The sequence below is a fragment of the Ranitomeya variabilis genome, chromosome 2 (assembly GCF_051348905.1).
Source record: "Ranitomeya variabilis isolate aRanVar5 chromosome 2, aRanVar5.hap1, whole genome shotgun sequence".
In the NCBI taxonomy this organism is placed as follows: Eukaryota; Metazoa; Chordata; class Amphibia; order Anura; family Dendrobatidae; genus Ranitomeya; species Ranitomeya variabilis.
The window spans coordinates 408,811,301-408,838,777 of NC_135233.1; the positions used below are offsets into that span (position 1 = coordinate 408,811,301).

Here is a 27,477-nt window from a genome sequence, read left to right on the forward strand (position 1 = left end):
TCAGCCTGATGTTACTCTTCCTTTTCAGGTTGAGGTCGATGCTTCCGAGATCGGAGCTGGGGCGGTCTTGTCGCAGAAAAGTTCCGATTGCTCCGTGATGAGACCTTGTGCGTTCTTTTCTCGAAAATTTTCGCCCGCCGAGCGAAATTATGATATTGGTAATCGGGAGCTTTTGGCTATGAAGTGGGCTTTTGAGGAGTGGCGTCATTGGCTTGAGGGGGCTAGACATCAGGTGGTGGTATTGACCGATCACAAGAATTTGATTTATCTTGAGTCTGCCAGGCGCCTGAATCCTAGACAGGCGCGCTGGTCATTGTTTTTCTCTCGGTTTAATTTTGTGGTCTCATACTTACCAGGTTCTAAAAATGTGAAGGCGGATGCCCTTTCTAGGAGTTTTGAGCCTGATTTCCCTGGTGATTCTGAACCTACAGGTATCCTTAAGGATGGGGTGATATTATCTGCTGTTTCCCCAGACCTGTGACGGGCTTTGCAGGAGTTTCAGGCGGATAGACCTGATCGTTGCCCGCCTGGTAGACTGTTTGTTCCTGATGATTGGACCAGTAGAGTCATCTCGGAGGTTCATTCTTCTGCGTTGGCAGGTCATCCCGGGATCTTTGGTACCAGGGATTTGGTGGCTAGGTCCTTCTGGTGGCCTTCTCTGTCTCGAGATGTACGAGTTTTTGTGCAGTCTTGTGATGTTTGTGCTCGGGCCAAACCTTGTTGTTCTCGGGCTAGCGGATTGTTGTTATCTTTGCCTATTCAGAAGAGGCCTTGGACTCACATCTCTATGGATTTTATTTCTGATCTCCCTGTTTCTCAGAAAATGTCTGTCATCTGGGTGGTGTGTGACCGGTTTTCAAAGATGGTTCATTTGGTGCCCTTGCCTAAGTTGCCGTCCTCTTCCGAGTTGGTTCCTCTGTTTTTTCAAAATGTGGTTCGCTTGCATGGTATTCCGGAGAATATCGTTTCTGACAGGGGGACCCAGTTCGTGTCTAGATTTTGGCGGGCGTTCTGTGCTAGGATGGGCATTGATTTGTCTTTTTCGTCTGCGTTCCATCCTCAGACTAATGGCCAGACTGAGCGAACTAATCAGACCTTGGAGACTTATTTGAGGTGTTTTGTGTCTGCGGATCAGGATGACTGGGTTGCCTTTTTGCCGTTGGCGGAGTTTGCCCTCAATAATCGGGCTAGTTCTGCCACTTTGGTTTCTCCTTTCTTTTGCAATTCGGGGTTTCATCCTCGCTTTTCTTCTGGTCAGGTGGAGTCTTCGGATTGTCCTGGAGTGGATACTGTGGTGGATAGGTTGCATCGGATTTGGGGACAGGTGGTGGACAATTTGGAGTTGTCCCAGGAGAAGACTCGGCATTTTGCTAACCGCCGTCGTCGTGTTGGTCCTCGTCTTCGTGTTGGGGACTTGGTGTGGTTGTCTTCTCGTTTTGTCCCTATGAGGGTTTCTTCTCCTAAGTTTAAGCCTCGGTTCATCGGCCCGTATAAGATTTTGGAGATTCTTAACCCTGTGTCCTTTCGATTGGACCTCCCGGCATCTTTTTCTATCCATAATGTCTTCCATCGGTCATTATTGCGCAGGTATGAGGTACCGGTTGTGCCTTCCGTTGAGCCTCCCGCTCCGGTGTTGGTTGAGGGTGAATTGGAGTACGTTGTGGAGAAGATCTTGGACTCCCGTGTTTCCAGACGGAAACTTCAGTATCTGGTCAAGTGGAAGGGCTACGGTCAGGAGGATAATTCTTGGGTGACAGCCTCTGATGTTCATGCCTCTGATTTGGTCCGTGCCTTTCATAGGGCTCATCCTGATCGCCCTGGTGGTTCTTGTGAGGGTTCGGTGCCCCCTCCTTGAGGGGGGGGGTACTGTTGTGAATTTGGTTTTTGGGCTCCCCCGGTGGTCACTGGTGGTACTGGACTTGTGTGCTTCACTTTCTCTGTTCACCTGTTTCCATCAGGATATGGGAGTATCCTATTTAGCCTTGCTGCTCAGTTATTCTAGTGCCGGCCATCAATGTAACCAGAGCCTTTCTGTTGCATGTTCCTGCTTCTAGACTACTATCAGCTAAGTTGGACTCTTAGTCCTAAGTTTGTTTGCATTTTTGTTCCAGTTCACAGTTATGTTATGTTTCTGTAGCTGGAAGCTCTTGTGGGCCGAAATTACCACTCCGGTGTCATGAGTTGACACATGAGTCTTAAAGTAATTTCTGGATGGTATTTTAATAGGGTTTTCAGCTGACCGTGAAGTTCCCTATTGTATCTTCTTACTATCTAGTAAGCGGACCTCGCTTTGCTGAACCTACCTTCATACTGCGTATGTCTTTTCCTCTGAACTCACCGTCAATATATGTGGGGGGCTTCTGTCTCCTTTTTGGGGGAATTTCCCTAGAGGTAAGCCAGGTCTGTTTTTTCCTCTAATAGGGTTAGTTAGTTCTCCGGCTGGCGCTGGGCGTCTAGGGATAAAACGTAGGTACGTCACCTGGCCACTGTTAGTTGTGTGATAGGTTTAGCTCACGGTCAGCTCGAGATTCCATCACCCAAGAGCTAGTCTGTTATTTAAGTTCTCTGACGTTCCCTTGCCATTGGGAACCATGACATACTATAATACTGCTCCTATGTACAAGAATATAACTACTATAATACTGCTCCTATGTACAAGAATATAACTACTATAATACTGCTCCTATGTACAAGAATAGAACTACTATAATACTGCCCCTATGTACAAGAATATAACTACTATAATACTGCCCCTATGTACAGGAATATAACTACTATAATACTGCCCCTATGTACAAGAATATAACTACTATAATACTGCCCCCTATGTACAGGAATATAACTACTATAATACTGCCCCATGTACAAGAATATAACTACTATAATACTGCCCCTATGTACAAGAATATAACTACTATAATACTGCCTCTATGTACAAGAATATAACTACTATATATACGGGTCCTATGTACAAGAATATAACTACTATAATATTGCTCCCTATGTACAAGAATATAACTACTATAATACTGCTCCTATGTACAAGAATATAACTTCTATAATATTGTCCCTTTGTACAAGAATATAACTACTATAATACTGCCCCCTATGTACAAGAATATAACTACTTTAATACTGCTCATGTGTACAAGAATATAACTACTATAATACTGCCCCTATGTAAAAGACTATAACTACTATAATACGGCCCTCTATGTACAAGAATATAACTACTATAATACCACCCCTATGTACAAGACTATAACTATTATAATACTGCCCCTATGTACAAGACTATAACTACTATAATACTGCCCCTATGTACAAGAATATAACTACTATAATACTGCCCCCTATGTACAAGAATATAACTACTATAATACTGCCCCCCTATGTACAAGAATATAACTACTATAATACTGCCCCTATGTACTGGAATATAACTACTATTATACTGCCCCTATGTACAAGAATATAACTACTATAATACTGTATCTATGTACAAGAATATAACTACTATAATACTGCCCCTATGTACAAGAATATAACTACTATAATACTGCCCCTATGTACAAGAATATAACTACTATAATACTGCCCCTATGTACAAGAATATAACTACTATAATACTGCCCCTATGTACAGGAATATAACTACTATAATACTGTTCCTACGTACAAGAATATAACTACTATAATACTGCCCCTATGTACAGGAATATAACTACTATAATACTGCCCCCTATGTACAAGAATATAACTACTATAATACTGCCCCTATATACAGGAATATAACTACTATAATACTGCCCCTATGTACAGGAATATAACTACTATAATACTGCTCCTATGTACTAGAATATAACTACTATAATACTGCTCCTATGTACAAGAATATAACTACTATAATACTGCTCCTATGTACAAGAATAGAACTACTATAATACTGCCCCTATGTACAAGAATATAACTACTATAATACTGCCCCTATGTACAGGAATATAACTACTATAATACTGCCCCTATGTACAAGAATATAACTACTATAATACTGCCCTCTATGTACAGGAATATAACTACTATAATACTGCCCCATGTACAAGAATATAACTACTATAATACTGCCCCTATGTACAAGAATATAACTACTATAATACTGCCCCTATGTACAGGAATATAACTACTATAATACTGTTCCTACGTACAAGAATATAACTACTATAATATTGCCCCTATGTACAGGAATATAACTACTATAATACTGCCCCCTATGTACAAGAATATAACTACTATAATACTGCCCCTATATACAGGAATATAACTACTATAATACTGCCCCTATGTACAGGAATATAACTACTATAATACTGCTCCTATGTACAAGAATATAACTACTATAATACTGCTCCTATGTACAAGAATATAACTACTATAATACTGCTCCTATGTACAAGAATAGAACTACTATAATACTGCCCCTATGTACAAGAATATAACTACTATAATACTGCTCCTATGTACAAGAATATAACTACTATAATACTGCACCTATGTACAAGAATATAACTGCTATAATACTGCTCCTATGTGCGCGTTGCTATAGTTGACCAGGACATTGATCTGCACAGGTTAGTGGAGTCAGATTTCAAAGTTTTATAGTACCTGGACGTGAAGAGCTTCGTGATTTTCTAATCCTTCCACAATTGGTGTAAAACGCTCTTTGTTGCTAATTTCAGCCGCTATACTAATCGCTTCCAGAAGTTTCTCTAATCTGTCAGACAGAAAAGGAAAATATAACAGTTGATGCTCAATATGAACATATCAGATATGGAGTAATCACTTTGTGCTTCGCTGTGTATTGATGACTTCTGCTGGACGCCTGCATACAGGTAGTATAAGGAGTTGGTTCATCCATGCACATAGTGCAGGTCCGGCGTCCGCACCTGGGCAAGTGGCAGGACCCTGGGCAGGCGGGGGACTCATATGCCGTCGGGGACACCGGCGCGCTATGGCTGCCTGGTACCAGCTCCCGCAAGTGGGCCCCCCGCCAGCTCAGGGCCCCGGCGCTTCTGATACTCACCTCTCCGTTTTCCTGCACTGTGGCATCTTCTGGCTCTGACGGTCACTATTGTGCGCCCTCAGCCTGAGCAGTCACAGTGCAGAGAGCCGGAAGATGGCGACCCTGAGGAGAGCGGAGCAGAGCAGCGGCCAGTGAGGAGAGGTGAGCATTTCATTTTTTTTTATTTATTTGAAGCATTATATGAGGACCATCATACACTGCAACATCATATAGGACCCATTATGTACTGTATGGAGCATAATATGGGGTCCATTATTCTGTTTGGAGAATCATCTGGGGCTCATTATTCTGTATCGAGTGCTATGTGGTGCCCATAATACTGTATGGAGCAATATATGGGGTTTATTATACCGTATGGAGCAATATAAGGGGCTCATTATTCCGTATTAAGCAATACATGGGGCTCATTATTCTGTATGGAGCACTATGTGGTGCCCATAATACTGTATGGAGCAATATATGGGGCTCATTATTCTGTATGGAGCGCTATGCGGTGCCCATAATACTGTATGGAGCAATATATGGGGTTTATTATACTGTATGGAGCAATATATGGGGCTCATTATTCTGTATGGAGCACTTTGTGGTGCCCATAATACTGTATGGAGCAATATATGGGGTTTATTATACTGTATGGAGCAATATATGGGTCTCATTATTCTGTATTAAGCAATATATGGGGCTCATTATTCTGTGCTGAGCAATATATGGTGCTCATTATTCTGTATGGAGCAATATATGGGGCTCATTATTCTGTATGGAGCGCTATGCGGTGCCCATAATACTGTATGGAGCAATATATGGGGTTTATTATGCTGTAAGGAGCAATATATGGGGCTCATTATTCTGTATTAAGCAATATATGGGGCTCATTATTCTGTGTTGAGCAATATATGGTGCTCATTATTCTGTATGGAGCAATATATGGGGCTCAATATTCTGTATTAAGCAATATATGGGGCTCATTATACTGTATGGAGCACTATGTGGTGCCCATAATACTGTTTGGAGCAATATATGGGGCTCATTATTATGTATGGAGCACTATGTGGTGCCCATAATACTGTATGGATCAATATATAGGGCTCAATATAATGTATGGAGCATTATATGGGGCTCATTATTCTGTATGGAGCAATATATGGGGCTCATTATTCTGTATGGAGCAATATATGTGGCTCATTATACTGTATGGAGCATTATATGGGGCTCATTATACCGTATGGAGCATTATATGGGGCTCATTATTCTGCATAGAGCACTATGTGGTGCCCATATTACTGTATAGAGGACTATGTGGTGCCCATAATACTGTGTGGAGGACTATGTGCTACCCATAACACTGTATGGAGGACTATGTGGTGCCCATAATACTGTATGGAGGACTATGTGGTGGCCATAACACTGTATGGAGGACTATACTGTCTAGTTTCTGAGCTATCGTAGAATTTACAGTAAATATTTCTCATGTAATGTAATAAGTGATATTTTGGGCATTGTACTGTACCTATTTTTCTTATCTGTGCATCATGAATTAGGGGCCCACTGAGACTCTTTCGCCCGGGGCCCACGAAAACCTGGAGCCGGCCCAGACACATTAGATGGCTCTGGTATATCCTGGCCTCCGTCATTAATGGAAGTAAAATGGTGTGAACACAGCCTTACTCAGGGGCACAGACCAGCCATAACATGAGGCTTCTAGGGAGACCATGGACATTAGATCACAGTTGATGGAAACGGCCTCGATTTAGTCACAGACGATCAGCTCCTGGATTCAGGACCCCAATCCGTCCTTTTTATTCTTTGAATGCTCCAGGCCATCGGGGATGTTGGATTTTTTGGCCGATGATCTGCAGTGGTCGCAGTGGTCCCCTGGACGCAGTCACTGCAGATCATCGGCCAACGTCAACCGATGTGAGAACGGGGCCATCACTAAACCATCATTGCTCGAGCCATGGGGTGCGGCCAGCTATAACCGAAGAGCTCTAGAAATCCATGGAAGCCACTACAACCTTTGTAAGTATTAACGCTCAGCACACGTCACGTACATATTGTCCTCCCCAACAATGCAGATGGCCGACAGGATCTTCAGAATCTCAGTCATCATGTTCGCTTGCTTTGGATCGATGGCTCTTGCCAGAAGAGTTAAACTTCTTTCTTCTCCCAACATCCTCTGCAGGCCGTACTGTAGAAGAGAAGAAATATCATCCGATATAGAAGGTTCTCCAGCTCGGTCATCCCCGAGACCTCTGGGCCACACTCGCACCTCCACATTTCCCTTCTAGCAGGTAGAATGATTATATATGGTGGAGTTTATGGGGTAATAAAAACATAAATGGGGTGAAGTCTATATTATATTCCCTGGAAAACAGCTGGAGGGGCGACTGTCAGCAAAATGATGACAGTTTCCACTTCTCAGAAAGAGATGTGAACCAGGAAAATGGACTATTAATGTTTATATGAATGAGAACTTGATGGCTAAAATGAAGACTGACCCGAGATATAAACGTAGCAATGGTACAAGATGTGACGCCTGCTCTTCTCTCTGATGGCGGAAGGTCTATCTGATGCACAACCCTCAATCTGCGGAAAGCTTAGCGGAAGAACATTCTTCCTTTTGGTGTTATCAGTTTATTCTAATTGGTCGAGTGGCAGAAATTGGTTATTTGTATTCTAGTAATTTACTGAATCACTTGTCACCACATTGTCATAGACACAATCAGCCGAGGGGAAGGCCATTCTTCATCTTCTTCAAGAAGAATGGGAAGCGGCAGGAGCGAGAGCGCCAGGGAAGCCCTCCTACCTTATTGTTCATGAACGCTTTCAGGCACTGGATCAGTTTATGCTGATTTTTCTTGTCAATACTTTCCTGCCTTGGGATGAAAAGAAAAACAGATTAAAAGTAAGATGAAGTTTGGGAAGCAGAAGCTGAGCACAATGATGATGACACTTACTGTTTCTTGTCCAGCAGCTTCTCCAAAACATCCAAGAGGAGCCCGAGACCTTCATGTCCAAAGTTGTTAACCCAACTATTGGAAGAGAAAATAATTATTACTACACCCGATGCAGGACATAACCAAGCAACATCAGTGATAGAAGAGGAGCCGGAGGCGTTTACTACGGTGACTTGTGCTGTGGAACCACAGGCCCTCCTACGAGTCCAGCGGTAATCTGGTGGGAAGACAAACTTTGTTCACACTGGACGTTTGTTTGCTGCGTTTTTTATACTAATTTTCAGCTGCATTTGACAGTACGTGTCTCTGAGATTTCAGAAATCTCATGCACACACATTGGTTTATTGTCATCAGCATTTTATGCTTTGCTGTGTTTTTTGGACAAAGAGCATGTCACGTCTTTAAGCGTTTTTCACCCATTGCATAGAATGGAAAAACCTGCGTTTTTCTGCCGCTTCTTTCCTGCCAAGCCATCAGGTTTTGCTGCTAAAATAAAACGCAGCAAAAACGCCCAGAGTGAACTTAGCCTGACAGCCACACGTGAAGTAGCCGGAGACGTCATTGGGGGCGAGTTGAGACACTAACAGAAGACAGTGATGCCCCCAGAACATATTCAGGCCACACCGCTAGGATCACTACTCCAATCATCCCAATCGGTAGCCTGGAACCTTTAATAAGATGACGATACACTGCAGACCACGAGACGTGAGATGTGGGCCCAGCATCCTCCAGGGTAACACAATTAGAGAACTCCGGGGCGAAGCGGATAAACGACTAAATCAGCAGATCTGTCTCCCATCCGACGCACCTCCCCATTGCCTCCAGTTAGCGGCCTCCACATGACAATGATGATTTACAATTGTTTTACACTCCTACGTATTTACTGGATTATGTGAACAGATGTTATACCTGGAGGTGCAAAATCAAACCGTTTATTAAAAACAATCAGAGACACTTCATCTTCTTTCCTCTACTTTTTGACAAGATGGAGACAACTGAAACAGACTAACAAACTTTTCAGAGCTCTTCTCAAAGTTAAGGCTTATTAACAAGTGACTGTCGACAGATCAGAATGATTTGTGGGATCTGATGATGAGAAATGCTGCATGTAACAGAGTGATGACATCATGATAAAAATATACACATTGTTTGAGCTGCAGAAAACAGAATATCATTATAGAGGAATGTAGCTGTGAATCCAGAGTTGGGCTGAAATCAAACACTTATTAGAAAGCCGCAGCAGCATATAAGTCATTATACAATAGTACTGAGCACAGTAGCTGTGTATCCACTATTGAAGTGAGATGAATAAAATAAGCTTACTAGAAACAACAGCATGGAAGAGATTATACAGCAGTACTGAGACATGTAGCTGTGAATCCAGAAAAGTAATGGGATAACCAATTGTTAGAAAGCATAAGCAAAATGGAAGTCATTATAAAGTAGTTCTGAGCATAAATCCAGAACTGGGGTGAAATAAAAGCAGCAACAGCATAGGAATATATTATACTGCAGTTCTATGTAGTGTAGCCTTAAATCCAGAACTGAGGTGAAATACGATTGAAACCAGCAGCTTGGAGGACATTATACAGCAGTACTGAACAGTATATTTGTCATGATTCATATTGGGACCCAACAGGTGATCGGTCGGCGGATGGCGCAACACGTACACAACGGGATGGTAATAATAATTTTTATATATATAGCGCCAACATATTCCGCAGCGCTTTACAACTTATAGAGGGGACTTGTACAGACGATAGACATTACAGCATAACAGAAATCACAATTCAAAATAGATACCAGTAGGAATGAGGGCCCTGCTGCTCGCAAGCTTACAACCTATGAGGAAAAGGGGAGACACGAGAGGTGGATGGTAACAATTGCTTTAGTTATTTGGACCAGCCATAGTGTAAGGCTCGGGTGTTCATGTAAAGCTGCATGAGCCAGTTATCAGCCTAAGTATGTAGCAGTACAGACACAGAGGGCTATTAACTGCATAAAGTGTATGAGAACATGATGCGAGGAACCTGATTATGTTTTTTTTTTTTTTTTTTTATTAGGCCACACAGGGATAGTTAGGTTAATGCGTTGAGGCGGTGGGCCAGTCTGAACAAATGCGTTTTTAGGGCACGCTTAAAACTGTGGGGATTGGGGATTAATCGTATTAACCTGGGTAGTGCATTCCAAAGAATCGGCGCAGCACGTGTAAAGTCTTGGAGACGGGAATGGGAGGTTCTGATTATTGAGGATGCTAACCTGAGGTCATTAGCGGAGCGGAGGGCACGGGTAGGGTGGTAGACTGAGACCAGAGAGTATTGGGGAGAGGAAGGCCTTACAGATAGGGAAATGGGGGATGATCACCACCTGAGCTCAAACCTGAGCCTGTCCCTGCACTCCCCCAACGCCCTAAGGGGGTCCTTCCCCCCACCTCCATCACGAACCTAAGTCCCTCGCTGTCACCTAATACTGTCCTGGCTAGTGTACTGGCTGGCAAGGGGTTGCTAGCCTCACCACTGCAGATTATACCACACAGGGGACAGTGACAAACACCAAAAGGACAAGGTGAAAATACAGCACTGAGCGTCCAGACACCGCTGCCAAGCTCCACACCACAGATAGCACAGAAAAAGGACTCCAATCACCAGACGTGGCTGACACCAGAGAGCTGCTGCTGCCAGGCTGGTCTCCAGAAAGAAACTGTATCACCGACAGTCAGCTGATGCATCAGGTGACCCTTTAAAGGATGGTGGGAGTGGTCACCACCACATCAGCTGACCCAGCAACACTGCAGTTACACCAGATTAACCCCCGATAGACTGAAAGGAAAAAAGCTAAATTTAAACAAAGTGGAACCAGAGCTGCCACAAATCTAAAAATGGATCTTGACAATATCTATACCTCTAGAATTAGGTAAAGATAATTACTAACAGCATGAGCAGCAAGGGGATATTATTCAGTAGGTCTGAGAAGTAAAGCTGCGAATGAAAAACTGGGATAAAATGAAAAGATTGTAAGAAATCATCAGCTTGCAAGAGAATATACAGACGGAGCTACCAGCATGGATGTGAAACCAGCACTCGAGTGAGATCAAATCGAAGTATTGGCAGCATAAAAGACATTATTCAGTAATAATGAGCAGTGCAGCTGTGAATTCATCACAAGTTAGATAACACACTAACTAGAAAGCAGCAGCAAGACACTACTGTACGTGCTTCTGTCTCTCTTCAACTCCAGTCTGCTCCACATCTCTTCATAGACTTAAAAAGGCCACTGTAATCTGATCCCTCAGTGAGTTATCAGTCAGTCTTGTTTTGACCAAACCAGATTTTAGAGGGATTTCAATGCAAATGAGGAGCTTAGATGACAGGGGAGGGGGAAGAAGGAGTGGCTCATATGTGGAGAAAGAAGCAGATGTCTCTAAGAAAATGTTTCTTCTCTTGGCTTGGTTTATTGTTAAATGACAGTGACCACGTAACCCCTGACTGGGATATTGGGTCCCCATTACTGAGAGCACCCCCTGGGTCTTCACTGAGGGTGTCTGGTCCTTGGGATTGTATGTGTCATGATCCAGACCGGGTTTTGTGTCCTGTCTTCCCCTTTTGCCGGTCTGGTAATGCCAGGGGTTAACTTTCTCAGCCTCAGTCTGGGCTCAGGTTGGCTATTTATCTCCGCAGTGTCCTGCAGACTATGTCAGTTACAGTTTCTGCCTATGGCATGTGTAGCTAACTCCATTTGCCCTCATTTGTCTTGCTGCTTGCTTACTGAACCTGTGTCTGTTTATCCCCTCTTCCTTTTCTGACTCTGTGTTCCCCTTTCATGTACTGACTCACTGGTTTTGACTTGGCTTGGACCCTGACCTGTTGTTTTATCTCTTGTCTTTGGCATATCTGCTCCTGACTGGTACTGACCCATTTGGCGTGTTATTGACTCGGTGTTTGCTTATTCCCTTTGTACTGCGCTACAGTCTTATATCGACCCGGCTTGTTTTGACCATCCTGCTGCCACCTGGTGGCGGCCTCGCTGCTGCACTGCAGGTCTGGTTTTGCTGTGTGCAGTCCTCCCTCCACTCTATTGCCACCTAGTGGAGCTTGCAATTACCTGCATTGTAGCGGCGTGACAGTATGCTTTTCAATATTCCACACCACTGTTTATAGCCAAATACAAGCTCCGTTACACGCGACCGTGAGTGGGCTGATAATCACATGTGGATACTGCCGCAGTCGTGAGGAGAAATACACAACAAGGGCAGATCATTAGCCATGTATTTGTTTGGTGGGATTACAGTGTTATGTACCTAATTATCAAAATTAAATAATGAAATATTCCATCGCCATCTGCTACAAATTAAGTTTGTCAATTACTTTCAAGACGGCTTGATGGAAATATATCAAACCTTTTATGCTCGCCCGAAAGCAACAAAAAGGAAAAAAACAATTCTGGTGTTTAAGAATTCAGGTAACATGATGTAAACGTGTAAGGCAAGAAAATTATTACCATTATTATCAGCAGCCTCACTGACGGGAGAAGGAACAGATGTCGTGCAAAACGCCGATCTGTGGTTTCCTTCAGCCTTAATTGATAGATGGAAATCTGGATGAAAAACATGAAATAAAAGAACAGAAACCCACGGTATGAGGCGGTGTTACCGTCCGCACCATGTGATGAAGAGCAAAAGGACATATTTCACCAACTACATTGTCCAGATCCAATTGTTGTGATCGTGTTATCACAATCCGATGCAGAAACAAGCAGATAATTCGCAATGTACAAGAATATAACTACTATAATACTGTCCCTATATACAAGAATATCACTACTATAATACTGCCCCTATGTACAAGAATATAACTATAATAATACTGCCTCTATGTACAAGAATATAACTACTATAATACTGCCCCTATGTACAAGAATATAACTATAATACTGCCCCTATGTACAAGAATATAACTACTATAATACTGCCCCATGTACAAGAATACAACTGCTATAATACTGCTCCTTTGTACAAGAATATAATTACTATAATACTGCTCCTATGTACAATAATATAACTACTATAATACTGATCCTTTGTACAGGAATATAACTGCTATAATACTGCTCCTATGTACAAAAATATAACTACTATAATACTGCTCCTATGTACAAGAATATAACTACTATAATACTGATCCTATGTACAAGAATATAACTACTATAATACTGATCCTTTGTACAAGAATATAACTACTATAATACTGCTCCTATGTACAAGAATATAACTACTATAATACTCCTCCTATGTACAAGAACATAACTACTATAATACTGACTCTATGTACAGGAATATAACTACTATAATACTGCTCCTATGTACAAGAATATAACTACTATAATACTGCTCCTATCTACAAGAATATAACTACTATAATACTGCCCCCTATGTACAAGAATATAACTATAATAATACTGCCTCTATGTACAAGAATATAACTACTATAATACTGCCCCTATGTACAAGAATATAACTACTATAATACTGCTCCTATGTACAAGAATATAACTACTATAATACTGCCCCCTATGTACAAGAATATAACTATAATAATACTGCCTCTATGTACAAGAACATAACTACTATAATACTGACTCTATGTACAGGAATATAACTACTATAATACTGCTCCTATGTACAAGAATATAACTACTATAATACTGCTCCTATCTACAAGAATATAACTACTATAATACTGCCCCCTATGTACAAGAATATAACTATAATAATACTGCCTCTATGTACAAGAATATAACTACTATAATACTGCCCCTATGTACAAGAATATAACTACTATAATACTGCTCCTATGTACAAGAATATAACTACTATAATACTGCCCCCTATGTACAAGAATATAACTTTAAAACTGCCCCTATGTACAAGAATATAACTACTATAATACTGCCCCTATGTACAAGAATATGACTACTATAATACTGCCCCTATGTACAAAAATATAACTATAATACTGCCCCTATGTACAAGAATATAACTACTATAATAATGCCCCATGTACAAGAATATAACTACTATAATACTGCTCCTTTGTACAAGAATATAATTACTATAATACTGCTCCTATGTACAAGAATATAACTACTATAATACTGCTCCTATGTACAAGAATATAATTACTATAATACTGCTCTTATGTACAATAATATAATTACTATAATACTGCTCCTATGTACAAGAATATAACTACTATAATACTGCTGCTATGTACAAGAATATACAGTTATATGAAAAAGTTTGGGCACCCCTATTAATCTTAAGCTTAATGTTTTACAAAAAATTTTGTTTTGCAAAAGCTATTTCAGTTTCATATATCTAATAACTGTTGGACACAGTAATGTTTCTGCCTTGAAATGAGGTTTATTGTACTAACAGAAAATGTGCAATCTGCATTCAAACTAAATTTGACAGGTGCATAAGTATGGGCACCCTTATCATTTTCTTGTTTTAAATACTCCTACCTACTTTTTACTGACTTACTAAAGCACTTTTTTTTGTTTTGTAACCTCATTGAGCTTTGAACTTAATAGCCAGGTGTATGCAATCATGAGAAAAGCTCCTTAAAGTGGCCACTTGCAAGTTGTTCTCCTGTTTGAATCTCCTCTGAAGAGTGGCATCATGGGCTCCTCAAAACAACTGTCAAATGATCTGAAAACAAAGATTATTCAACATAGTTGTTCAATGGAAGGATACAAAAAGCTGTCTAAGAGATTTAACCTGTCAATTTCCACTGTGAGGAACATAGTAAGGAAATGGAAGGACACAGTTACAGTTCTTGTTAAGGCTAGAAGTGGCAGGCCAAGAAAAACATCAGAAAGGCAGAGAAGAAGAATGGTGAGATCAGTCAAGGACAATCCTCAGACCACCTCCAGAGAGCTGCAGCATCAACTTGCTGCAGATGGTGTCACTGTGCATCGGTCAACTATACAACGCACTTTGCACAAGGAGAAGCTGCATGGGAGAGTGATGCGAAAGAAGCCATTTCTGCAAGCACGCCACAAACAGAGTTTGCTGAGGTATGCAAAAGCACATTTGGAGAAGCCAATTTCTTTTTGGAAGAAGGTCCTGTAGACTGATGAAACCAAGATTGAGTTGTTTGGTCATACAAAAAGGCGTTATGCATGGCGGCAAAAAAACACAGCATTCCAAAAAAAACACTTGCTACCCACAGTAAAATTTGATGGAGGTTCCATCATGCTTTGGGGCTGTGTGGCCAATGCCGCCACCAGGAATCTTGTTAAAGTTGAGGGACACATGGATTCCTCTCAGTATCAGCAGATTCTTGACAATAATGTTCATGAATCAGTGACAAAGTTGAAGTTACGCAGTGGATGGATCTTTCAGCAAAACAATGATCCAAAACACCGCTCCAAATCTACTCAGGCATTCATGCAGAGGAACAATTACACTGTTCTGGAATGGCCATCCCAGTCCCCAGACCTGAATATCATTGAACATCTGTGGGATCATTTGAAGAGGGCTGTCCATGCTCGGTGACCATCAAATTTGAACTGGAATTGTTTTGTAAAGAGGAATGGTCAAAAATACCTTCATCCGGGATCCAGGAACTCATTAAAGGGCCACTGTCACCCCCCCCCCAGCCGTTATAAACTAAAAGAGCCACCTTGTGCAGCAGTAATGCTGCAGTCTAACAAGGTGGCTCTTTTAGATTTTGATTCATTTATTACCTCAATAAAGCGTTTTAAAAATTGGCCACAAATACCAGATATTGTATCTGGAGGCGGTCCGAATCGTCCTCTATCAATCTCCCAACTGCCGTCACTCTTCTCTTCAGGTGCGATGGTCGCCGCCCCTGAGCGCTGTTGCTTCTTAAATCCAGCGCCTGCGCTGTGCGTGCCTGCCTGGGGCCCGCACTGTGTTATTCATTATGCACAGTGCGGGGCTGGGGTTCCTGGGCATGCGCACTGCGCTTGTCAGACGCTCCCCCGGTCCCCCGCCTTCCAGCATTGCCAGAATATACAGGTTTCATTGCCGACGTTTTGAACAGCCACAAAGAACAACGCTGGAAGGCGGGGGACCGGGGGAGCATCTGACAAGCGCAGTGCGCATGCCCAGGAACCCCAGCCCCACACTGTGCATAATGAATAACACAGTACGGGGCGGGGATTCAGGAACAGGGTGGCCGCACTGCCCGCACCTGCGCAGTCAGGCACCCTGCGTCTGAGCTGTGACTGACAATGAAGACTGCGCAGGCCCCAGGCAGGCACGCACAGCGCAGGCGCCGGATTTAAGAAGCAACAGCGCTCAGGGGGCGGCGACCATCGCACCTGAAGAGAAGAGTGACGGCAGTTGGGAGATTGATAGAGGACGATTCGGACCGCCTCCAGGTACAATATCTGGCATTTGTGGCCAATTTTTAAAACGCTTTATTGAGGTAATAAATGAATCAAAAACTAAAAGAGCCACCTTGTTAGACTGCAGCATTACTGCTGCACAAGGTGGCTCTTTTAGTTTATAACGGCTGGGGGGGGGGGGGTGACAGTGGCCCTTTAAAAGCTACAGGAAGCGACTAGAGGCGGTTATTTTTGCAAAAGGAGGATCTACTAAATATTAATGTCACTTTTCTGGTGACTTATGCACCTGTCAAATTTTGTTTGAATGCAGATTGCACATTTTCTGTTAGTACAATAAACCTCATTTCAAGGCAGAAACATTACTGTGTCCAAAAGTTATTAGATATATGAAACTGAAATAGCTGTTGCAAAAAAAACAATTTTTATAAAACATTAAGCTTAAGATTAATAGGGGTGCCCAAACTTTTTCATACAACTGTAACTACTATAATACTGCTCCTATGTACAAGAATATAACTACTATAATACTGCCACCTATGTATAGAAATATAACTACTATAATACTGCCCCTATGTACAAGAATATAACTACTATAATACTGCCACCTATGTATAGAAATATAACTACTATAATACTGCCCCTATGTACAAGAATATAATTACTATAATACTGCCCCTATGTACAAGAATATAACTACTATAATACTGCCCCTATGTACAAGAATATAACTACTATAATACTGCCACCTATGTATAGAAATATAACTACTATAATACTGCCCCTATGTAAAGAATATAATTACTATAATACTGCCCCTATGTACAAGAATATAACTACTATAATACTGCCCCTATGTACAAGAATATAACTACTATAATACTGCTCCTATATACAAGAATATAACTACTATAATACTGCCCCTATGTACAATAATACAACTACTATAGTACTGCTCCTATGTACAAGAATATATCTACTATAACACTGCCCCTATGTACAAGAATATAACTACTATAATACTGCTCCTATGTACAAGAATATAACTTCTATAATACTGCCCCTATGTACAAGAATATAACTACTATAATACTGCCCCTATGTACAAGAATATAACTACTATAATACTGCTCCTATGTACAAGAATATATCTATATATATAATTGTCTAAGGGTTTTTCTGTCTGTCTGTCCTGCAAATCCCGCGTCTCTGATTGGTCGAGGCCACCAGGCCTCGACCAATCAGCGACGGGCACAGCATGGCGACTGTCATGATCTCAATGGCAAGAGAACATAGCATCAGCATATATAGGAACTAGCTCTTGGAAGATGGGAACTGAGCTGACCATGAACTAAACCTACCGCACAACTAGCAGTGGCCGGTGTTGTGAATTTGCTTTTTGCTCCCTCTAGTGGTTACTAGTTTTTTGACTCTGGTTTTTCTGTCATTCCTTTTATCCGCACCTGGGTCGTTAGTTTAGGGTGTTGCTATATAAGCTCCCTGGACCTTCAGTTCTATGCCTGGCAACGTAGTTATCAGAGCTAGTCTGCTGTGCTCTTGTCTACTGATCCTGGTTCCAGTTATATCAGCTAAGTCTGCTTTTTGCTTTTTGCTATTTGTTTTGGCTTTGTATTTTTGTCCAGCTTGTTCCAAATATATATCCTGACCTTTGCTGGAAGCTCTAGGGGGCTGGTGTTCTCCCCCCGGACCGTTAGACGGTTCGGGGGTTCTTGAATTTCCAGTGTGGATTTTGATAGGGTTTTTGTTGACCATATAAGTTACCTTTCTTTATTCTGCTATGAGTTAGCGGGCCTCTCTGTGCTAAACCTGGTTCATTTCTGTGTTTGTCATTTCCTCTTACCTCACCGTTATTATTTGTGGGGGGCTTCTATCCAGCTTTGGGGTCCCCTTCTCTGGAGGCAAGAAAGGTCTTTTGTTTTCCTCTACTAGGGGTAGCTAGATTCTCCGGCTGGAGCGTGTCATCTAGAATCAACGTAGGAATGATCCCTGGCTACTTCTAGTGTTGGCGTTAGGAGTAGATATATGGTCAACCCAGTTACCACTGCCCTATGAGCTGGATTTTTGTATTCTGCAGACTTCCACGTTCCTCTGAGACCCTCGCCATTGGGGTCATAACAGGCCGGGTAGCATTCCTAAGTTTTATCCCTAGATGCCCATCGCCAGCCGGAGGACTAAATAATGCTAGCAGAGGAAAATATTAGTCCTAGCTCACCTCTAGAGAAATACCCCGAAAGGAGACAGAGGCCCCCCACATGTATTGGCGGTGAATTAAGATGAAATAACAAACGTAGTATGAAAATAGGTTTAGCAAATTTGAGGTCCACTTACTAAATAGCAGAAGACAGAAAGGACACTTTCATGGTCAGCTGAAAACCCTATCAAAACACCATCCAGAAATTACTTTAAGACTCTGGCATTAACTCATAACACCAGAGTGGCAATTCCTGTTCACAAGAGCTTTCCAGACACAGTAACAAAACTACAGCTGTGAACTGGAACAAAAATGCAAAAACAAACATGGACAAGAGTCCAACTTATCTAGTAGTTGTCTAGGAGCAGGAACAAGCACAGAGAGGCTTCTGATAACATTGTTGACCGGCAAGCAACTAACAGAGAAGCAGGGTTATATAGCGACTCCCACATCTTGATGGGAACAGGTGAACAGAGAAGATGAAAACACCAGTTCAATTCCACCAGTAGCCACCGGGGGAGCCCAGAATCCAAATTCACAACAGTACCCCCCCCTCAAGGAGGGGGCACCGAACCCTCACCAGAACCACCAGGGCGATCAGGATGGGCCCTATGAAAGGCACGAACCAGATCAGAGGCATGAACATCAGATGCATTCACCCAAGAATTATCCTCCTGGCCGTATCCCTTCCACTTGACCAGATACTGGAGTCTCCGTCTGGAAACACGGGAGTCTAAGATTTTCTCCACAACGTACTCCAACTCACCCTCAACCAACACCGGAGCAGGAGGCTCAACGGAAGGCACAACCGGTACCTCATACCTGCGCAATAATGACCGATGAAAAACATTATGAATAGAAAAGGATGCAGGGAGGTCCAAACGGAAGGAAACAGGGTTAAGAATCTCCAATATCTTATACGGGCCGATGAACCGAGGCTTAAACTTAGGAGAAGAGACCCTCATAGGGACAAAACGAGAAGACAACCACACCAAATCCCCAACACAAAGCCGAGGACCAACACGACGGTGGCGGTTGGCAAAAAGCTGAGTCTTCTCCTGGGACAACTTCAAATTGTCCACCACCTGCCCCCAGATCTGATGCAATCTCTCCACCACAGCATCCACTCCAGGACAATCCGAAGATTCCACCTGACCAGAGGAAAATCGAGGATGAAACCCCGAATTACAGAAAAACGGGGACACCAAAGTGGCAGAGCTGGCCCGATTATTGAGAGCGAACTCCGCCAATGGCAAAAAAGCAACCCAATCATCCTGGTCAGCAGACACAAAACACCTCAGATATGTCTCCAGGGTCTGATTAGTCCGCTCGGTCTGGCCATTAGTCTGAGGATGGAAAGCGGACGAAAAAGACAAATCTATGCCCATCCTAGCACAGAATGCCCGCCAAAATCTAGACACAAATTGGGTTCCTCTGTCAGAAACGATATTCTCAGGAATACCATGCAAACGAACAACATTTTGAAAAAACAGAGGAACCAACTCGGAAGAAGAAGGCAACTTGGGCAAGGGAACCAAATGGACCATCTTAGAGAAACGGTCACACACCACCCAGATGACAGACATCTTCTGAGAAACAGGCAGATCTGAAATAAAATCCATCGAGATGTGTGTCCAAGGCCTCTTAGGAATAGGCAAGGGCAACAATAATCCACTAGCCCGAGAACAACAAGGCTTGGCCCGAGCACAAACGTCACAAGACTGCACAAAGCCTCGCACATCTCGTGACAGGGAAGGCCACCAGAAGGACCTTGCCACCAAATCCCTGGTACCAAAAATTCCAGGATGACCTGCCAACGCAGAAGAATGAACCTCAGAGATGACTCTACTGGTCCAATCATCAGGAACAAACAGTTTATCAGGTGGGCAACGATCCGGTCTATCCGCCTGAAACTCCTGCAAGGCCCGCCGCAGGTCTGGAGAAACGGCTGACAATATCACTCCATCCTTAAGGATACCTGTGGGCTCAGAGTTACCAGGCGAGTCAGGTTCAAAACTCCTAGAAAGGGCATCCGCCTTAACATTCTTAGAACCCGGTAGGTATGACACCACAAAATTAAACCGAGAGAAAAATAATGACCAGCGCGCCTGTCTAGGATTCAGGCGCCTGGCGGTCTCAAGATAAATCAAATTTTTGTGGTCAGTCAATACCACCACCTGATGTCTGGCCCCCTCAAGCCAATGGCGCCACTCCTCAAAAGCCCACTTCATGGCCAAAAGCTCCCGATTCCCAACATCATAATTCCGCTCAGCGGGCGAAAATTTACGGGAAAAGAAGGCACAAGGCCTCATCACGGAGCAGTCGGGACTTTTCTGCGACAACACTGCCCCAGCTCCGATCTCAGAAGCGTCGACCTCAACCTGGAAAGGAAGACCAACATCAGGCTGACGCAACACAGGGGCAGAGGAAAAACGGCGCTTAAGCTCCCGAAAGGCCTCCACAGCATCAGGGGACCAATCAGCAACATCAGCACCCTTCTTAGTCAAATCGGTCAATGGCTTAACAATATCCGAAAAACCAGCAATAAATCGACGATAAAAGTTAGCAAAGCCCAAAAATTTCTGAAGACTCTTAAGAGAAGAGGGCTGCGTCCAATCACAAATAGCTTGAACCTTGACAGGATCCATTTCAATGGAAGAGGGAGAAAAAATATATCCCAAAAAGGAAATCCTCTGTACCCCAAAAACACACTTAGAACCCTTCACACACAAAGAATTAGACCGCAAAACCTGAAAAACCCTCCTGACCTGCTGGACATGAGAGTCCCAGTCATCCGAAAAAATCAGAATATCATCCAGATACACAATCATAAATTTATCCAAATAATCGCGAAAAATATCATGCATTAAGGACTGGAAAACTGACGGAGCACTTGAAAGACCAAAAGGCATCACCAAATACTCAAAGTGGCCCTCGGGCGTATTAAATGCGGTTTTCCACTCATCCCCCTGCCTGATTCGCACCAAATTATACGCCCCACGAAGGTCAATCTTAGAGAACCACTTGGCCCCCTTTATGCGAGCAAACAAATCAGTCAGCAACGGCAATGGGTATTGATATTTAACAGTGATTTTATTCAAAAGCCGATAATCAATACATGGTCTCAAAGAGCCGTCTTTTTTTGACACGAAGAAAAAAACGGCTCCTAAGGGAGATGACGATGGACGAATATGTCCCTTTTCCAAGGACTCCTTTATATATTCTCGCATAGCAGCATGTTCAGGCACAGACAGATTAAATAAACGACCCTTTGGGTATTTACTACCCGGGATTAAATCTATGGCACAATCGCACTCTCGGTGCGGAGGTAACGAGCCAAGCTTGGGTTCTTCAAAGATGTCACGATAGTCAGACAGGAACTCAGGAATTTCAGAGGGAATAGATGATGAAATGGAAACCAAAGGTACATCCCCATGAACCCCCTTACATCCCCAGCTCAACACAGACATAGCTCTCCAGTCAAGGACTGGGTTGTGAGATTGCAGCCATGGCAATCCTAGCACCAAATCATCATGTAGATTATACAGCACCAGAAAGCGAACAATCTCCTGGTGATCTGGATTAATACGCATAGTTACTTGTGTCCAGTATTGTGGTTTATTATTAGCCAATGGGGTGGAGTCAATCCCCTTCAGGGGAATAGGAGTCTCCAAAGGCTCTAAATCATACCCACAGCGTTTGGCAAAGGACCAATCCATAAGACTCAAAGCGGCGCCAGAGTCGACATAGGCGTCCGTGGTAATAGATGACAAAGAGCAAATCAGGGTCACAGATAGAATAAACTTAGACTGTAAAGTGCAAACGGAAACAGATTTATCTAGCTTTTTAGTGCGCTTAGAGCATGCTGATATAACATGAGTAGAATCACCACAATAGAAACACAACCCGTTTTTCCGTCTAAAATTCTGCCGCTCGCTTCTGGACAGAATTCTATCACACTGCATACTCTCTGGCGTCTTCTCAGTGGACACCGCCAGATCGTGCACTGGTTTGCGCTCCCGCAAACGCCTATCGATCTGAATAGCCATTGTCATGGACTCATTCAGACCCGCAGGCACAGGGAACCCCACCATAACATCCTTAATGGCATCAGAGAGACCCTCTCTGAAAGTCGCCGCCAGGGCGCACTCATTCCACTGAGTAAGCACAGACCATTTACGGAATCTTTGGCAGTAAATTTCAGCTTCATCTTGCCCCTGAGAAAGGGACATCAAAGTTTTTTCTGCCTGAAGCTCCAAATGAGGTTCGTCATAAAGCAACCCCAAGGCCAGAAAAAACGCATCCACATTGAGCAACGCAGGATCCCCTGGTGTCAATGCAAAAGCCCAGTCTTGAGGGTCGCCCCGGAGCAAGGAAATCACAATCCTAACCTGCTGTGCAGGGTCTCCGGCAGAGCGAGATTTCAGGGACAAAAATAATTTGCAATTATTTCGAAAATTCTGAAACCCAGATCTATTCCCCGAGAAAAATTCCGGCAAGGGAATTCTCGGCTCAGATACAGGTGCATGAAAAACAAAATCTTGCAAATATTGTACCTTCGTGGCGAGATTATTCAAACCTGCAGTTACACTCTGAAGATCCATTACAAACAGGTGGACACAGAGCCATTCAAAGATTAGAAGGAGAGAAAGAAAAAGAAAAGGCTGCAGCATAGACAGACTGGCAAGAGGTCCAATTAAGAGCACACTCAAGAGGAAAAAAAAAAAAAAAACTCTCAGCAGACTTCTTATTTCTCTCCTTTCTCAGCCAAGGATTTTAACCCTTTAGTGGGCCGGTCAAACTGTCATGATCTCAATGGCAAGAGAACATAGCATCAGCATATATAGGAACTAGCTCTTGGAAGATGGGAACTGAGCTGACCATGAACTAAACCTACCGCACAACTAGCAGTGGCCGGGTAGCATTCCTAAGTTTTATCCCTAGATGCCCATCGCCAGCCGGAGGACTAAATAATGCTAGCAGAGGAAAATATTAGTCCTAGCTCACCTCTAGAGAAATACCCCGAAAGGAGACAGAGGCCCCCCACATGTATTGGCGGTGAATTAAGATGAAATAACAAACGTAGTATGAAAATAGGTTTAGCAAATTTGAGGTCCACTTACTAAATAGCAGAAGACAGAAAGGACACTTTCATGGTCAGCTGAAAACCCTATCAAAACACCATCCAGAAATTACTTTAAGACTCTGGCATTAACTCATAACACCAGAGTGGCAATTCCTGTTCACAAGAGCTTTCCAGACACAGTAACAAAACTACAGCTGTGAACTGGAACAAAAATGCAAAAACAAACATGGACAAGAGTCCAACTTATCTAGTAGTTGTCTAGGAGCAGGAACAAGCACAGAGAGGCTTCTGATAACATTGTTGACCGGCAAGCAACTAACAGAGAAGCAGGGTTATATAGCGACTCCCACATCTTGATGGGAACAGGTGAACAGAGAAGATGAAAACACCAGTTCAATTCCACCAGTAGCCACCGGGGGAGCCCAGAATCCAAATTCACAACAGTACCCCCCCCTCAAGGAGGGGGCACCGAACCCTCACCAGAACCACCAGGGCGATCAGGATGGGCCCTATGAAAGGCACGAACCAGATCAGAGGCATGAACATCAGATGCATTCACCCAAGAATTATCCTCCTGGCCGTATCCCTTCCACTTGACCAGATACTGGAGTCTCCGTCTGGAAACACGGGAGTCTAAGATTTTCTCCACAACGTACTCCAACTCACCCTCAACCAACACCGGAGCAGGAGGCTCAACGGAAGGCACAACCGGTACCTCATACCTGCGCAATAATGACCGATGAAAAACATTATGAATAGAAAAGGATGCAGGGAGGTCCAAACGGAAGGAAACAGGGTTAAGAATCTCCAATATCTTATACGGGCCGATGAACCGAGGCTTAAACTTAGGAGAAGAGACCCTCATAGGGACAAAACGAGAAGACAACCACACCAAATCCCCAACACAAAGCCGAGGACCAACACGACGGTGGCGGTTGGCAAAAAGCTGAGTCTTCTCCTGGGACAACTTCAAATTGTCCACCACCTGCCCCCAGATCTGATGCAATCTCTCCACCACAGCATCCACTCCAGGACAATCCGAAGATTCCACCTGACCAGAGGAAAATCGAGGATGAAACCCCGAATTACAGAAAAACGGGGACACCAAAGTGGCAGAGCTGGCCCGATTATTGAGAGCGAACTCCGCCAATGGCAAAAAAGCAACCCAATCATCCTGGTCAGCAGACACAAAACACCTCAGATATGTCTCCAGGGTCTGATTAGTCCGCTCGGTCTGGCCATTAGTCTGAGGATGGAAAGCGGACGAAAAAGACAAATCTATGCCCATCCTAGCACAGAATGCCCGCCAAAATCTAGACACAAATTGGGTTCCTCTGTCAGAAACGATATTCTCAGGAATACCATGCAAACGAACAACATTTTGAAAAAACAGAGGAACCAACTCGGAAGAAGAAGGCAACTTGGGCAAGGGAACCAAATGGACCATCTTAGAGAAACGGTCACACACCACCCAGATGACAGACATCTTCTGAGAAACAGGCAGATCTGAAATAAAATCCATCGAGATGTGTGTCCAAGGCCTCTTAGGAATAGGCAAGGGCAACAATAATCCACTAGCCCGAGAACAACAAGGCTTGGCCCGAGCACAAACGTCACAAGACTGCACAAAGCCTCGCACATCTCGTGACAGGGAAGGCCACCAGAAGGACCTTGCCACCAAATCCCTGGTACCAAAAATTCCAGGATGACCTGCCAACGCAGAAGAATGAACCTCAGAGATGACTCTACTGGTCCAATCATCAGGAACAAACAGTTTATCAGGTGGGCAACGATCCGGTCTATCCGCCTGAAACTCCTGCAAGGCCCGCCGCAGGTCTGGAGAAACGGCTGACAATATCACTCCATCCTTAAGGATACCTGTGGGCTCAGAGTTACCAGGCGAGTCAGGTTCAAAACTCCTAGAAAGGGCATCCGCCTTAACATTCTTAGAACCCGGTAGGTATGACACCACAAAATTAAACCGAGAGAAAAATAATGACCAGCGCGCCTGTCTAGGATTCAGGCGCCTGGCGGTCTCAAGATAAATCAAATTTTTGTGGTCAGTCAATACCACCACCTGATGTCTGGCCCCCTCAAGCCAATGGCGCCACTCCTCAAAAGCCCACTTCATGGCCAAAAGCTCCCGATTCCCAACATCATAATTCCGCTCAGCGGGCGAAAATTTACGGGAAAAGAAGGCACAAGGCCTCATCACGGAGCAGTCGGGACTTTTCTGCGACAACACTGCCCCAGCTCCGATCTCAGAAGCGTCGACCTCAACCTGGAAAGGAAGACCAACATCAGGCTGACGCAACACAGGGGCAGAGGAAAAACGGCGCTTAAGCTCCCGAAAGGCCTCCACAGCATCAGGGGACCAATCAGCAACATCAGCACCCTTCTTAGTCAAATCGGTCAATGGCTTAACAATATCCGAAAAACCAGCAATAAATCGACGATAAAAGTTAGCAAAGCCCAAAAATTTCTGAAGACTCTTAAGAGAAGAGGGCTGCGTCCAATCACAAATAGCTTGAACCTTGACAGGATCCATTTCAATGGAAGAGGGAGAAAAAATATATCCCAAAAAGGAAATCCTCTGTACCCCAAAAACACACTTAGAACCCTTCACACACAAAGAATTAGACCGCAAAACCTGAAAAACCCTCCTGACCTGCTGGACATGAGAGTCCCAGTCATCCGAAAAAATCAGAATATCATCCAGATACACAATCATAAATTTATCCAAATAATCGCGAAAAATATCATGCATTAAGGACTGGAAAACTGACGGAGCACTTGAAAGACCAAAAGGCATCACCAAATACTCAAAGTGGCCCTCGGGCGTATTAAATGCGGTTTTCCACTCATCCCCCTGCCTGATTCGCACCAAATTATACGCCCCACGAAGGTCAATCTTAGAGAACCACTTGGCCCCCTTTATGCGAGCAAACAAATCAGTCAGCAACGGCAATGGGTATTGATATTTAACAGTGATTTTATTCAAAAGCCGATAATCAATACATGGTCTCAAAGAGCCGTCTTTTTTTGACACGAAGAAAAAACCGGCTCCTAAGGGAGATGACGATGGACGAATATGTCCCTTTTCCAAGGACTCCTTTATATATTCTCGCATAGCAGCATGTTCAGGCACAGACAGATTAAATAAACGACCCTTTGGGTATTTACTACCCGGGATTAAATCTATGGCACAATCGCACTCTCGGTGCGGAGGTAACGAGCCAAGCTTGGGTTCTTCAAAGATGTCACGATAGTCAGACAGGAACTCAGGAATTTCAGAGGGAATAGATGATGAAATGGAAACCAAAGGTACATCCCCATGAACCCCCTTACATCCCCAGCTCAACACAGACATAGCTCTCCAGTCAAGGACTGGGTTGTGAGATTGCAGCCATGGCAATCCTAGCACCAAATCATCATGTAGATTATACAGCACCAGAAAGCGAACAATCTCCTGGTGATCTGGATTAATACGCATAGTTACTTGTGTCCAGTATTGTGGTTTATTATTAGCCAATGGGGTGGAGTCAATCCCCTTCAGGGGAATAGGAGTCTCCAAAGGCTCTAAATCATACCCACAGCGTTTGGCAAAGGACCAATCCATAAGACTCAAAGCGGCGCCAGAGTCGACATAGGCGTCCGTGGTAATAGATGACAAAGAGCAAATCAGGGTCACAGATAGAATAAACTTAGACTGTAAAGTGCAAACGGAAACAGATTTATCTAGCTTTTTAGTGCGCTTAGAGCATGCTGATATAACA

The 27,477-nt window shown here is 43.4% G+C and overlaps 1 protein-coding gene across 3 annotated transcripts in view; it reads right to left on the minus strand.

The window, feature by feature from the left end:
- The window catches only part of DIAPH2 (diaphanous related formin 2), a 1,729,654-nt gene that overhangs the window by 1,355,297 nt on the left and 346,880 nt on the right, over nt 1-27,477 (minus strand). For all 3 annotated transcript variants that reach the window (XM_077286525.1, XM_077286526.1, XM_077286527.1), the window contains exons 7-10: nt 8,034-8,108; nt 7,883-7,952; nt 7,128-7,264; nt 4,662-4,770 (exon numbers count right to left, since the gene is read on the minus strand). In XM_077286525.1, the coding sequence (XP_077142640.1) occupies nt 4,662-4,770; nt 7,128-7,264; nt 7,883-7,952; nt 8,034-8,108 (391 nt within the window). The remainder of the gene's footprint in view (nt 1-4,661; nt 4,771-7,127; nt 7,265-7,882; nt 7,953-8,033; nt 8,109-27,477) is intronic.